This window comes from Hyposmocoma kahamanoa, unplaced genomic scaffold (assembly GCF_003589595.1).
Source record: "Hyposmocoma kahamanoa isolate Upper Pololo Valley unplaced genomic scaffold, ASM358959v1 80, whole genome shotgun sequence".
NCBI lineage: Eukaryota > Metazoa > Arthropoda > Insecta > Lepidoptera > Cosmopterigidae > Hyposmocoma > Hyposmocoma kahamanoa.
Genome location: NW_020654051.1, coordinates 5,527,043 through 5,540,894, shown reverse-complemented (window position 1 = coordinate 5,540,894; position 13,852 = coordinate 5,527,043). Strand labels below are relative to the sequence as shown.

Here is a 13,852-nt window from a genome sequence, read left to right as displayed (position 1 = left end):
TCTTTTGATAAAAAAAAAGAAGAAAATGCCACGTTCAACTACACGATTGGTCGCACATTACTTATACATAGGACACACTATAAGTTTCCGGAACTGGCCACTTACATAAACAATATTCAAAAAGTTATTACAACATTTGAAAATAGAACTCTTTGGCTGTAGAATATAGTTTGTTTCATCTGACTGTCACTTGTTTTTACATTGTGGCGTCATTTTAGAAAATGGTTGTCTACATCACTATGGATTTAACTCGTGAAAATTTTCGTAGTATGATTTTCTACGACTTTAAGTGTAATTTAACAACTCAGCGGAGCTTCGTTCGGCTGCAAACTGCTTTTGGCGATGAAGCACCATGCAAGACGACAATTTATAGCTGGTTTGCAGAATTCAAACGTGGTCGTGTGAATCTCAGTGACGAATTTTGTGATGGTCGCCCATCCACTGCTGTGAACAACAAAAACATCGATGCTGTGCGCCGTATAATCAAAACAGACAGACATACCATGAGATTCGGGAGTCTTTAAGAATAGGCATGAGTCAAATATAAACAATACTACACAAACATTTGGGTGTGAAAAAGCTGTGCTCTCGGTGGATCCCACACAATTTGACTGAGGTTCAAAAAACGTATCGCATCACTTGGTGCAATGACATGCTTACCAGATTAAAAAAAGGCGTCAAATTTGGCGTGAGCCATAGTAACAGGTGACGAAACATGGATTTATAGGTACGATCCCAAAACAAAGCAGCACTCGAGCGTATGAGTTTTTCGAAATGAGCCGAAACCGACCAAAGTGCCGCGCGTGCAAAATGTCTCTAAGCGGATGAGTGCTTCTTTTTTTAATAAAACTGGACACGTGCCTACTGTTGCTTTGGAGAATCATTGTACCGTGAATAGTGATTGGTACACGACCATTTGTTTGCCGGAAGTTATTGACAAACTCCGTAAAAATAACCATAAACGCCGTATCATCTTGCACCAAGATAATGCCAGTTCTCACACGGCCAGACAGATAAATGGATTTTTGAAGGTGAACAACGTTGAACTTATGAGCCATCCCGCGCACAGTCCCGACCTGACACCTTGTGACTTTTATTTATTTCCAAAAATTAAGAACCAGTTACGCAGTCAACTATTTTCATCACCTGAAGAGGCTGTCGAAGAATATGATAACAATGTTTCAGAGATTGTCACGGAGGAGTGGAATAAATGTTATCAAAATTGGTTCATTCGTATGAAAAAGTGCATTAACGCTAACGGAGAAAGAATATTTTGAGAAACAATAAATTCATTTCTGACCATTTATAGTATTTTTTTCTTATTCATTCCGGAAACTTACAGTGCACCCCACATAGTAATATAAATCCGTTGGTATATTTTATTCTTATTATTGTTGACATTAAATTGACAATATATATACAATAACTAATTGCGTTTATTAAATTATTTTAATTCGTCGAGGAACTAAAATAATGACAATACATTTAAATACACAAAATAAAAGTACAATAAAGAATAAAAATTGATGAGGTGTAAATTCGGATCGCATCCGAAGGTAAACTTTTTCTTTTATTTAAAAAAAAACTGATGTTTTATAGTTCAACTGTTTTTCTTTCATCTACCATTTTCCTCGCTATAGTGATGTGAGAAGTTGTGTGTTTTGCTCGTCCGCAAAGTTGTTTTGAGTCTCGTGTCTTGAAACCTTTGCTACGCTTAGGAAACTATTTTCAATCTCACACCCGCGTTTTCAAGCACTCGCGTCAAACAACAACTTTGCAGCCTTGCATAACAAATAACTATTAAATAGATCGCTTTAAACGTTGATAACGCTGTGCGGTAACAAAAGAAAGCGCTAATGATACCAGTCTGATGCTAAACGCACGGGGGTGTCATCGGAGACACTAGGTTAGAATTTACTAACAAATAGAGATATAAAAGTGTCCGATAGTACCTCAAAAACTTAAAAGTTTATTTTTGGTTAAGTTTTGTAAATAGTTGTGGAACTAAAGTTGTTGTTTATTGATGTTAGTATTTTAAAAATAATTGTATAAAATTACCCATTTTAAAGGTCGTAAATTTCCATACCTTAGGGTTAGGGTCGTTGCCGGAAAAAACATCGAAAACGGCTTCATGGTTTGGTCCCCTCACTTCTCTCAACACCGATCGATATCCAACGTTGATGCGCTTGCGTTCAACCACTTTGAGTAACGCGTCAGCGTACTTCTTCACGCCAAATATCACCGGCAGCGCTGTATTGTATGTGATATTTGCCTTTGAACGCACTCCTTTCTGTAAGTACAAATTAAAACAAGTCTACATTTTAACACATGATGGAAACTACAATTTCAAACTTCTGAACGTGAAAAACTAAGTAAGCGCCCTGTTACACGACGCGAAAGTTTTCCGACCGCTCAGTTACCACGCGTTCACGTACATTAATGGCGAATCTGATTTCTATTTACTATGCAACAGCATTTAAATTCCTCTGGATCATACAACCGCGCGGTTGCCGGATAGACAAAAAAAAACGTAAAAGCTAAATAAATAGATCGTACTTTAGTTAGATGCACGCGGTCGCTGCGCGTCGGCAACGCGGTCTCCGCGTGCGGTTTGTTTGAAAATTGATTGCGAAGCCAAAGAACTCTGTATAAAATTACCTTAGTAAAATAAGAATCCGCTAAATAGGCTATCTTTTGTGGGGCTCCAGGGCATTTGATTGTCGAATCGGGGTAGGTGAACACAGCTTCGCCACCCTTGAATTTCTGGAATAGGGTGAACGTATTCTCTGCGTATTTTGAGTCGTATATCGTTGACACTTGAGACACGTTTGAGTTTTCTAATGCGTGAAGTAAGCCTGGAATCTGAAAGCAGAAATGATTTTTTTTTATGACACCAAGTGACTGGACGAATAAGTCGTGCCTGGTAGTAAGCGACACCTGTCCATGACAGTTGCAGTGCCATTCAGAGCTTTAAATCTTAAAGATCTGAAAGGCACTGCCACTGCGCTCGTCACCACGAGAAGTTGAAAAGTCCCATGTGCCTGTAATTTCACCAGCACCCTTACTTTAAAAATCGAAAAACAGTAATGCTCAAATTACTGCTCTACCACCAATAGTAGGCAAGGTGGCAGCACTTTCTTGGATGAACACTTCCACAATGAGCTCTACTGCTACAAAAATTCGTGTACCCAACTCTTTTGATCTCTGTATTTCCTCTGACAAAAGTTTAGAGATGCTATTTAACATGGTCCGATCTTCTGAAGCTTGTATGTTTTTACGTCGTTTCGTTTCAATTCTAGTTTCTTGCTTTGATTTAAACTTTCGGGATTTTCAAACATCATTTGATTTTTAATTCGGGACTTAATCACGTATAAGACATACTTTATTTACCTCGACGTTTCGGACATATTGCAACGTCCATGGTCTCGAAGGGAACAAATATGTTTTATACGTAATTATGTCCCGAATTAAAAATCAATTAGTTTCTTACTTGTTCTTTTCTGTCTTTAATCAAATTTCTTATATAAGAAATTAAGGGGTTTGTTGTTGTTTGTTCTGATAAAAACGTATTGTTACCTATAAGTTGCTTGACTGATTGTTATAATATTATTATAAAATAATAATAATAACGCACACACTAATAGCCTCGCACTAGGGAAGCCCCATATTCGGTGTGGCGTGGACTCACACACAGACAAGCACAAATTACACTCAAACTCACGGGAGAAATAAATATACAAATATTTCTCCCGGCCCGGGAACCGAGCCCGGGACTCTGCGACGCAGTACAGCTATCATGCTTAATATGTACAGTTTAATAACCGTTCGGCCACGTAGGCGGTTTCTTTATTGAATTTGAATTGAATACACGTCCAGTGCATTTTACGTACGAGTATGTACGTAATACCATTTTGTCGGTAATTGTTAATATTCTTTCAGAGGTTAACTCTTGATTTTCAAATTCGTTGAACAATAAACATGAGCGGACATAACGTCTAATATACAATTATATATTAATAAATAATAATGAATTATAATGCATTATCGTACTGATTAATGAAACCAAAAACGATCGGTTAAACAACTTATCTGTATCAATACACTTGTATCGAATTATTAACTGCATCCATGGCGGAACGGTTACCATGCCGGACTGCCACGCAGAGTTTCGATTCCCGTGCCGGGAGAAATATTTGTATGGCCTATATTTATTTCTCTCGTGAGTTTGAGTGTAATTTGTGGTTGTCTATGTGTGTGTTCATGCGAAACAAGGTTTCCCTAGTGCAGGGCTATGAGTGTGTGCGCATTATTATTATTATCGAAAAAGAACCAAAATCCTTTTATTTCTTACGTAAGAAACTTGATTAAGGACTACCACTCATTAGTAAGACAGAAAAGAACAAATAAGACATATGTAGGCGTAGCTCGAGACTGCGTTCAAGCCCTAAATCAGCATCCTGAAAATGTTTCATGCTAAGCTTGATGTGCCGATTGGTAATTTTATCTAGATTCTGGCAGGTGCTAACGCAAAACATCTTTTTTTCATATGTAAGAAAATTATACTTGAAATCGTCATATTGTTTCAACTCTACTGCTCATTCGTAAAGCAGATTCTTCTGAGAAGAACGAACATGAAACTTTAGGGGTTGCTCTTTGTAAATTTGAATAATAATAATAAAAAATACAATTATTATCATTTACAATATTTATTTCAAACATTTTGGATCGAGAAAACCTTGCAAGAGCTAAACGGGTCACGACCACGGATTACACGCAGAAGCTGTATAATAACATTTAGAATAAAGTTTTTGTTTCACTATAGTTTCAAGTCTTGTAAACAGTGGCGGATTTGGAGCCTTGGCCGGCCTTGGCCCCAGGCCATGTAGTCAGTACCAGCCGCCCCTTCCTCAGCACTCATCATATACTGGTAGACTACATAATTAATTTACTTTATTGTCAACTTTTATTGAAATCGATTCAGAAAGTTACCATTGAATATTTTCAATATTTTTCTGGACAATATTTCTCTGTTAGTTTACGGGACGCATAAAAAAAGCGCCAGCGTGATTCTTTCCGACGTCTTCAACATTTATCCTCATATTTCAGCCAACTTACACAAAAACTAATAAATCATGCACCTTCCTCGTGAATCACTCTGTCTATTGGTGGAAACCGCATGAAAATCCGTTCAGTAGTTTTTGAGTTTATCGCGATCAGACAGATAGACAGACAGACGCGGTAGCGATAATACGTAGTGATGTAGTAATACATTACATTATAGATATACATATAACATATCTATATTTTAAATATAAAATGTACAAAAGTGATTTAGGAAGATTATTGTTATACGATGAGGCGCATTGGGGCCCGCCATAATGTGCATGAGCCTTTAGAATATTCATGAGTTATTTCTTGTTATTAGCAGTGAATTTTTTGACACGATTGGCCGCTCTAGGCCCGGGCCTATTCGGCCTTAGGGCAAATCCGCCAATGCTTGTAAATGGCAAATTTTGAATTTCATCCGGAATCTTATTATAGAATATTGCCTTTTAAATGAATTTGAGACTTTGTGAAAATGACTGCCAAGAACAACTAGTTTATTTTTTCCTCGTATTAATGTTATGTCTGTCATTATTTTTCATAAGAAAGTACTATTCATTTCATAAATGTACCGAGCGTTAGTGTAAGAATGTTAATCTCTTAATAAATGTTTCTTTCTTTCTTTCTTTCTCTTGAAAGATTCTTCAGGCATCTGGCCCCCCGTGCTTGACAAGAGCACCATTTTTTTGTAGATGTAGAGTCAACAGCACATCAAGCATTTAGTAGCAGTAGAGCTCCTTGTGAAATTGTTCGTCCAGGATAGTACTGCCACCTTACCTAATTCTGCCGCCAAGCAGTAATGTCAGCATTACTGTGTTCCGGTTTTGAAGGCTAAGGGTGCTGATGAAATTACAGCCACTTGTCAACTTATGTCTCAAGGTAAAGGGCGCAGTGGCAGTGCACCTCAGATCTTTGCGATTTGAAGCTCTGAGTGGCACTGCAACTTATGGATAGGCGTGTAGCTTACAATCAGGCGCACGACTTGTCAGTCCCGTTACTTAAAATTATATATATACTAAACTTACTCCAGGATGCTGGAATTCGGATCATGGAACGCAAATGGGGTTGGGCGAAACACATAGCAAGGCAAAGTGATGACAAGTGGAGCAAGCCGTCGATTGATTGGTAGCCGAGGATGAGCAAAAGAACTGTCGGGTGGTGGATGACACAAACTTCGGGAGCAGTGGGTGATAATGATGACATACCTTTTCATAATCATTCTTCAAGCCAACAGCAACGACGAGATATTCATAATTGATAATGTCGTCTAGTGCCGTAGTCACCTTGCAGTTGACCGGGTCTATAGAGACTGCAGAGTCTTTCAACCAGAGGGGTCCGGATGGTAAAACGCTTTTCATGTTTCTCCGCGTAGCTTCAATTTTTTTCACTCCTGCGCCTACCAATGTCCATAGTGGTTGATAATAGTGATGCTGTAAAAAAAGAAAAATGTGTCACAACAATAATAATAACGAAATAACAATAACGAAAAATAAAGTAATAATTTGGGTCGAGTGGCAGGGATATTGGTTTTATTTCAGAATTTATTTTTTACAAACAAATTAAAACCATTTGAAAAATGTATATCGTATTATGCGTGTTCTATTTAGTTCAGTTGATATAAAAAAAAATCATTGGTATATGTAAAGTACTTATTGAATACAGCGGTTTTCTTGTAACGGTTCGAGGAACGATTATGTTATTTTTTCTATCGTGAAAATTTTCAGGAATCTCGTTTTCACACCGTATAGTAATCAGTGTATATTCTCAATTTTACTATATATTTTTCCGAAGTGATTGATTCAACATTTTCATGGTTATGCTGAATCAACCAAAGCCATTTGAGGTTGTTTAGACCCTTAAGAAAGTTTCGCTATGTCGCGGATATCGCGTATTACCCAGATGTAATAGTTGACATTAATAAAACCTGCGACAGGAAATGTGTGCCATACCGTGGCGGATTTGTAGTGTGGGCCTTCCTAGGCCCCAGGCCATGTAATCAATACCAGCCGCCCCTTTCTCAGCATTCATCATGTACTGGTAGACTACATAATGAATTTACTGCCAACTTTTGTCGAAATCGATTCAGAAATTTACTATTTAATATTTTTCTACAACTTTTGTTGTTTACGGGGCGCACGCCAATAAAGCGCCCAGCTGGCATGATTTTTTCCGATATATTTCAGCCAACTTACACAAAACCCAAGTAAATTATATAATGAAACCTTTTTCATGAATCACTCTGTCTATCGGTGGAAACCGCATGAAAATCCGTTCAGTAGCTTTTGAGTTTGTCGCGATCAGCAGACAGCAGACGCGGTAGTGATAATATGTAGTGACGTAGTGATTATACATTACATTATAGATAATATGTAACATATCTATATTTTATACATAAAATGTACGAAAGTGATTTAGGAAGATTATTGTTATACGATGCGGTGCATTGCGGCCCGCCATAATGTGCAAGAGTCTTTAGATTTAGAATATTTAGGTACTTTGAGTTATTTCTTGTCATCATAAGTGAATTTTTTGTAAGAAAATTTTTTGGGCTTTAGGGCAAATCCGCCACTGGTATCGTAAGTTATTTACTTTTATTGATTAACGTAGTCTATTTAGGTACGATTATAACTACTACCACTTCTTTTAACTTAATTAGCACTATTGCAAGTACAAATTAAGGTGGCTTTTTAGAATCTGTATGGTCTATTTATTTTTTGGCTCCGGGATTGGTGATGTATGGATCTTTACGAATAAGTTATCTATTTTGCTAATTTATTAAATAATTTCGATTCGCAGTACCAATTTCGGTCTGTAGCGATTGTTATCGGACACCGGAAACGTGATATCGAGTGGGCATTATGTGTGTATTAGGTTTCCATCAAATGATATGGAGGCAGCGCGGGATCTACGACTTTTTCGAATCAGAGAAGAAACTTGATAGTGGCGCTCCCACTTTCCAGCGTTTGAGATAAATTGTTAAAAAAACCTCACAGACATATAAAGGGTGAAATAAATTAGAAGCTAATAGCTATTAACTAATAACTTTTTCATTTGTGTGACATAAAATTAAATATAGAAAATATAATGGCAGTAGCAGCAGAGCTTCTTGTGAAAGTATTCGTCCAGGGAAGTACTGTCACCTTACTTATTTCTGCCGCCAAGCAGTAAGGTCATTATTACTGAGTTTTGATTTTGAAGGGTAAAGGTGATGGCGAAATTACAGGCACATGGGACTTGTCAACTTACGTCTCAGGGTGATGGGCACAGTGGCAGTACCCCTAAGATCTTTGCGATTAAAAGCTATACGTGGCACTGCCACTGTTGTGTTGCAAATGGATAAGCGTGTCGCTCACCACCAGGCGCACGACTTGTTCGTGCCGTCGCTTAGTATTATAAAAAACATATCCAGGGAAGATAATCAAGCGTTTAAAAATCGAATTAGGATACGTTCATAAATCAAATGAATAATCGATAGAACAACGTGCGCTGGATGCTAGGCGCTTTGTGGAACATATTTTGATTTTGTCGCCCCCTGAGGCGGCCGTCCGTCCGGGGCGGGGCAAGAGCCCTGGTTTTTCCCCTCTCCCCTTAAAATCGGGGCTAGATGGAGGTCAAAATAATGTGCATTTATTTTGTAATATACAAAGGAGTCTACAATGCAATATGTAATGACGGATAGATTCTATACACTTGTAAACGGGAGGCACATTGCCCTTTTCCGCTAATTTTCACAAAACAACGTGTCAGTAAAACAGCAAAAGTATATTATTGTAGAGGAGGGAGTCTCTACCGTGGGATGAGGTTACGTAGCTCCAGCCAAGTGAAAACTCCAAGTTGTTGAAGAAAGATTTATTTTCACCTTGTATGACGCCAATACAATTTCACCCTATACGTGGAAGGTCCGGGCATTGTTAACAAGAAGGGACGCGACTCCCGGAAACCCCGTTCCACGAGATGATTAGGCAATAGAATATCCCCCTATATGAGCGTACGCAATATCAGAAGGTCCGGGTAGCAGTTCCCAAGACGGGACTCAACTCCAGGTTAGCCTAACAAAGCTCTCAATATTCTCCGATTTCTGTCCACATTGACAAAGTTGTATTCGAGTAGTCACCATTCGAGGGAAAATCTTTACACCGCGATTCAGAAATAACGCCAAATGGGTGAATGCCATCTAGCGGATTCTTAGTGAACTAAAAGTGAACATTAAGGACATAAAGTAGGTTTGTTACATTATACATAATAGTAAAGAGTTTGCACATGATGTTTACTTTCGTTACCAAAGCGAGTGATGTAATCACTGGTGACATAGTGACATCGTTAGTCGTGTGACAAAATTGCAAAAATAATAACATTGAATCACTTTATTAAACATGGAAACATTGTTACTTTTTTCCTACCTGTTACGTATATCAACAATATGAGTAAGCAGTACCAAGCGTTTTATTCTTAAGCTTGAATGAAGTCGAATTCGTGGAAAAAAACTTATTGAAATATTTAATATAATTATTAATACAAAGATCGAACACTCAGAAAAAACACTCAGAAAAAAATCCTTCGATCCGGTCGGATATATTTACTATTGAAAAAACTTTTTGAAATGCGTGTTGGGTGGCGTATTCGATTAATTACTATCCCCCTGGAGGAGATGTTATATAGCAATAAGGCCAACTGTTGTACACGTCTTTTTTGTGTTTTTATGTATTTGTCCCAGAGTGCAATAAAGAATATTTTTTCTATTCTATATTATTTGCTCTATTGGTAAGAGCAACAATAATAATTTTAAGTTAACTTAGGCAAAGTTTAAGCAAGAAAATACGGCTTGTCCATGAAATTTAAGCGTGAAATACACATAAAGCGGGTGCGGGTCAGGCGCGTGTCGCGTCGGGACCACGTCCCACCCAGCTCTCTATGTGTTTCCCGCTTTATTCTTCAGTGTGTTAGTAGGTAGGTATAAAACAGAAAATTTCTTGTTTTGCAGCATTGGTTGCGTACATTCTACATAGGCTTATCGTCTTCAAATATCCACCTTGGCACTGTATTACAGCAATAAACTTTTAATAGTAACTTTGGGTTTTAAAATTGAAGATAACGAAATTGATTCGTTTTTTCGTTCTCAGTGTGAGTTCACTAAAATAGCTTTATTTGTAATTTATCATTAATTATAAAAAAGTTAATATAATTTTTTTTATAGTACCTAGTGATAGGACGAACAAGTTATGTGTCTGGTGTTAAGTGACACGCCTGTACATAGTAGTTGCAGGGCCATTTAGAGCTTTAAATCTTAACCCTGAGACATAAGTTGATAAGTCCCATGTGCCTATAATTTCACCAGCATCCTTACCCTTCAAAGCGCAACACAGTAATGCTAACATTACTGCTTGACGGCAGAAATAGGTAAGGTGGGAGTACTAGCCTAGACGAACTCTTTCACAAGCTCTACTGCTACTAAATTCGATACAATACAATATAAGTAATTTTTAAGTAGCAGTAGACCTCCTTGTGAAAGAGTTCGTCCAGGGAAGTACTGCCACCTTACCTATTTCTGTTGCCAAGCAGTAATGTCACCATTAATGTGTTCCGGATTTGAAGGGAAAGGGTGCTAGTGAAATTATAGGCATATGGGACTTGTCAACTTACGTCTCAGGGTGGTGGGCGCAGTGGCAGTGCCCCTCAGATCTTTCCGATTTAAAGCTCAGAACTGTTATGGACAGGCGTGTAGATTACCATCAGGCGCACGACTTGTTCGTCCCGTCACTTGATATAACAAAATAAAAGTAATGTAATCGTAATATTGAACAATCGATACTTTTGGCTACTCTATTGCATTAGGTTAGTACGCATAAGTGTATAAGATCATTGTTTAGTCCTGTAATGATAGTTGCTAACTTTTCTACCTATGTCAAATAAATCATAAGGTCAACGTTGTTCACCTTCAAAAATGCATTTAGTCTGTGTGGCCGGCCGTGTGAGAACTGGTCTTATCGTGGTGCAAGATGATACGGCGTTTACGGTTATTTTTACGGAGTTTGTCAATAACTTCCGACAAACAAATGGTCGTGTATCAATCACTATTCACGGTACAACGATTCTCCAAAGCAACAGTAGGCACGTGTCCAGATTTATTAAAAAAAGAAGCAATTATTCGCTTAGAGGCACTTAGCATGCGCGCCACATTGGTTGGTTTCGGCTCACCTCGAAAGACCCATACGCTCGATTGCTGCTTTGTTTTGGGATCGAAACTATAAATCCATTTTTCGTCACCTGTTACTAACTTAACTTGTTACTTTACTTGTTAACTGCCTCCGTGGTCGAACGGTTACCATGCCGGACTGCCACGCAGAGGTCCCAGGTTCGATTCCCGGCCCGGGAGCAATATTTGTATGACCTACATTTATTTCTTTTGTGAGTTTGGGTGTAATTTGTGGTTGTCTATGTGTATGTCCATGGCACCCGCGACACAGGGTTTTCCCTAGTGCGGGGCTATGTTGAGTGTGTGCGTTGTTATTGTTATTACTAAGTAAGCATGGCATTGCACCAAGTGAAGTACAAGTAAAAGTAAGTTAAGTAAAAATTGTATTTCAAGTTTGTCAGTCGCTACCAACAGTGTTTTGATCATCTCTGCTTTTCTAAGACAAGAATTAATAAAACGGATAAGAGATTTTAGTTCTTTTTTGTATGTAAATATTATGATACGATGATCTTATGGCAATTACTGCTTGCGATAGGCGCATTCTTCACCACAAAGCGTGGCGTGCGATAAACTCTCTCCAGATGGAAAGAGTTTAGGGCATTTAGATATGTATATTGGCCTTATTATTATCGTATCACAACGTTTACGTAAATGTTGATATTAATCAAGCCTTCGATTATGTCGTACGAGATTCGCAAGTAACTTATCGCCCACTGCGATTGTTTAGCGAAATATACATTTAATAAGGAGATTCTTGCTTACGTGTTTCGGCCTTGTAAGTATAAACACGTTCTCGTATGACATTTTTTTCAAGTTAGTACGAGTATCGCCTAATCGGATTGAACAGTTGTGATTACTACGATAACATAAGATCGTGGGGGATGGCACAAATAACAGGAGGCCAATACCCTGTTGGGGTTCCATCCCTATGTTGCGGATATTTCAAGGATTCGCACGAGACGTTTCGCTTCCATAATTATAAGGCGAACTGCTATGGAGTGGAATTCCCTGCCTGCAGACTTCTTCCCTGAATGTTAAACTAGGACCTTTTCAAGGCGACAGTGAATAGGCATTATTTAGGGTGTGCAGGTTCGATCGTTGACTTCGTCACTTTCCATCAGGTGAGATGGCAGTCAAATGCGCACCTATTTTTTTATAAAAAAGAAATCTGAGGGAATGGTACGGCTGCAGTACCACCTCGCTATTTAGCAGATTCTAGGATTGCCTGATTTCTAGGATGTTCAACCTACACTAGAGAGAAGTACCCTATGAAGAATAAATGTCACTCAGCACTTGCACTGCTATGCAGGGCCTTGGTGGCTTGAGTCGGTACCATTAAAGATACAGCAGGGCTAAAAAGGCTGCATTGGTAGAATCATAATATGATCCTAAAATGACTCAAATTTCAAACCGCAAAACGGACACTAAATTAAAAATTCATATAATGCATATCATCTATTTGACAGTGTTCTCTGGTGATACTAATAGAATATATTTAATTTGGTGAAATTACAGGCACATGGGCCTTGTCAACTTATGTCTCAAGGTGACGGGCACAGTGGCAGTGCCCTGCAACTGTTATCGATAGGCGTGTCGCTTACTACCAGGCGCGCATCTTGTTCATCCCGTCGCTTGGTGTTATAAAAAGAAATAGAGGAGAGCTTGAGATACATCTTGAAATCTGTGTTGGATTCAGAAGTTGTTAAATATCGGATACTGGCTTCCGGAGCTGTTTACTAATACGGGCAGTAGTTATGCTTGTCGCACAATATTGTATACATGTATACAGGCATTATAACAAATAACAATATAAAAGCTGAGTTATTTATCGAGCTGAACAATAAACAATAGATACTAAATGCCAAAGTAATTCAGTAGAATCACAACTGTGAAGGCTGTGTTAAATATGAGCTGATTAGAATGTATATGTAAAATGAAAAGTGATTTTATAATCCCATCGAGAAAACAAGACCTTGTTTATGCACGGCTTCAGTGTAGAGTTTCATTTATGCTTCTTCTTGGAGTTCCTTTCCTGTTGGAGGTTGGGTTATGGCAAACCTGACTTTAATGGCTGCCGCTTTAAATAGCGACGTGGAACTGTAGCTGAATCATTCCTTCAGATTATTTAACCAGGAGTGTCGCTGTCTACCGCGACATTAGTTGTAGGCGGCGACTTTTTTACATTACGTATACAATAGGAGATATACGATGATTAGTGGACAAAGTTCATCGTCAAGTAGAATAAGACAGTAAAATTTACTCAGTTACTGCAAATACTCGTATATCAAATGTGGCAGTTAATGAGATGTACCCAATATACTACTTATATTAGAAAGGGGTAAACTAAACATAACGAGAACATTGTGTATTAAAACTATTTCTTTAATATCACTTCAGCAGTATGTAAAATGAGCGTAAACAAATACAAAGAAAAATTCTTCCGATACGAACCTTATCTTATTGCAATAATAAAAAAATATTTTTTTTTTATCCGATTGGACACGAATTAGTGTCTGTTGCCATGGTGAGGCAACTCTGGTTCTGGTGGCGGAATTT

General features: G+C 38.2%; 1 protein-coding gene across 1 annotated transcript in view; it reads right to left on the bottom strand.

Annotated features, from left to right (window-relative positions):
- Positions 1–13,852, bottom strand: part of LOC113233892 — a 43,891-nt gene that overhangs the window by 16,815 nt on the left and 13,224 nt on the right. The window contains exons 3-5 of the mRNA XM_026469120.1: positions 6,309–6,533; positions 2,659–2,862; positions 2,087–2,290 (exon numbers count right to left, since the gene is read on the bottom strand). Of these exons, the coding sequence (XP_026324905.1) occupies positions 2,087–2,290; positions 2,659–2,862; positions 6,309–6,533 (633 nt within the window). The remainder of the gene's footprint in view (positions 1–2,086; positions 2,291–2,658; positions 2,863–6,308; positions 6,534–13,852) is intronic.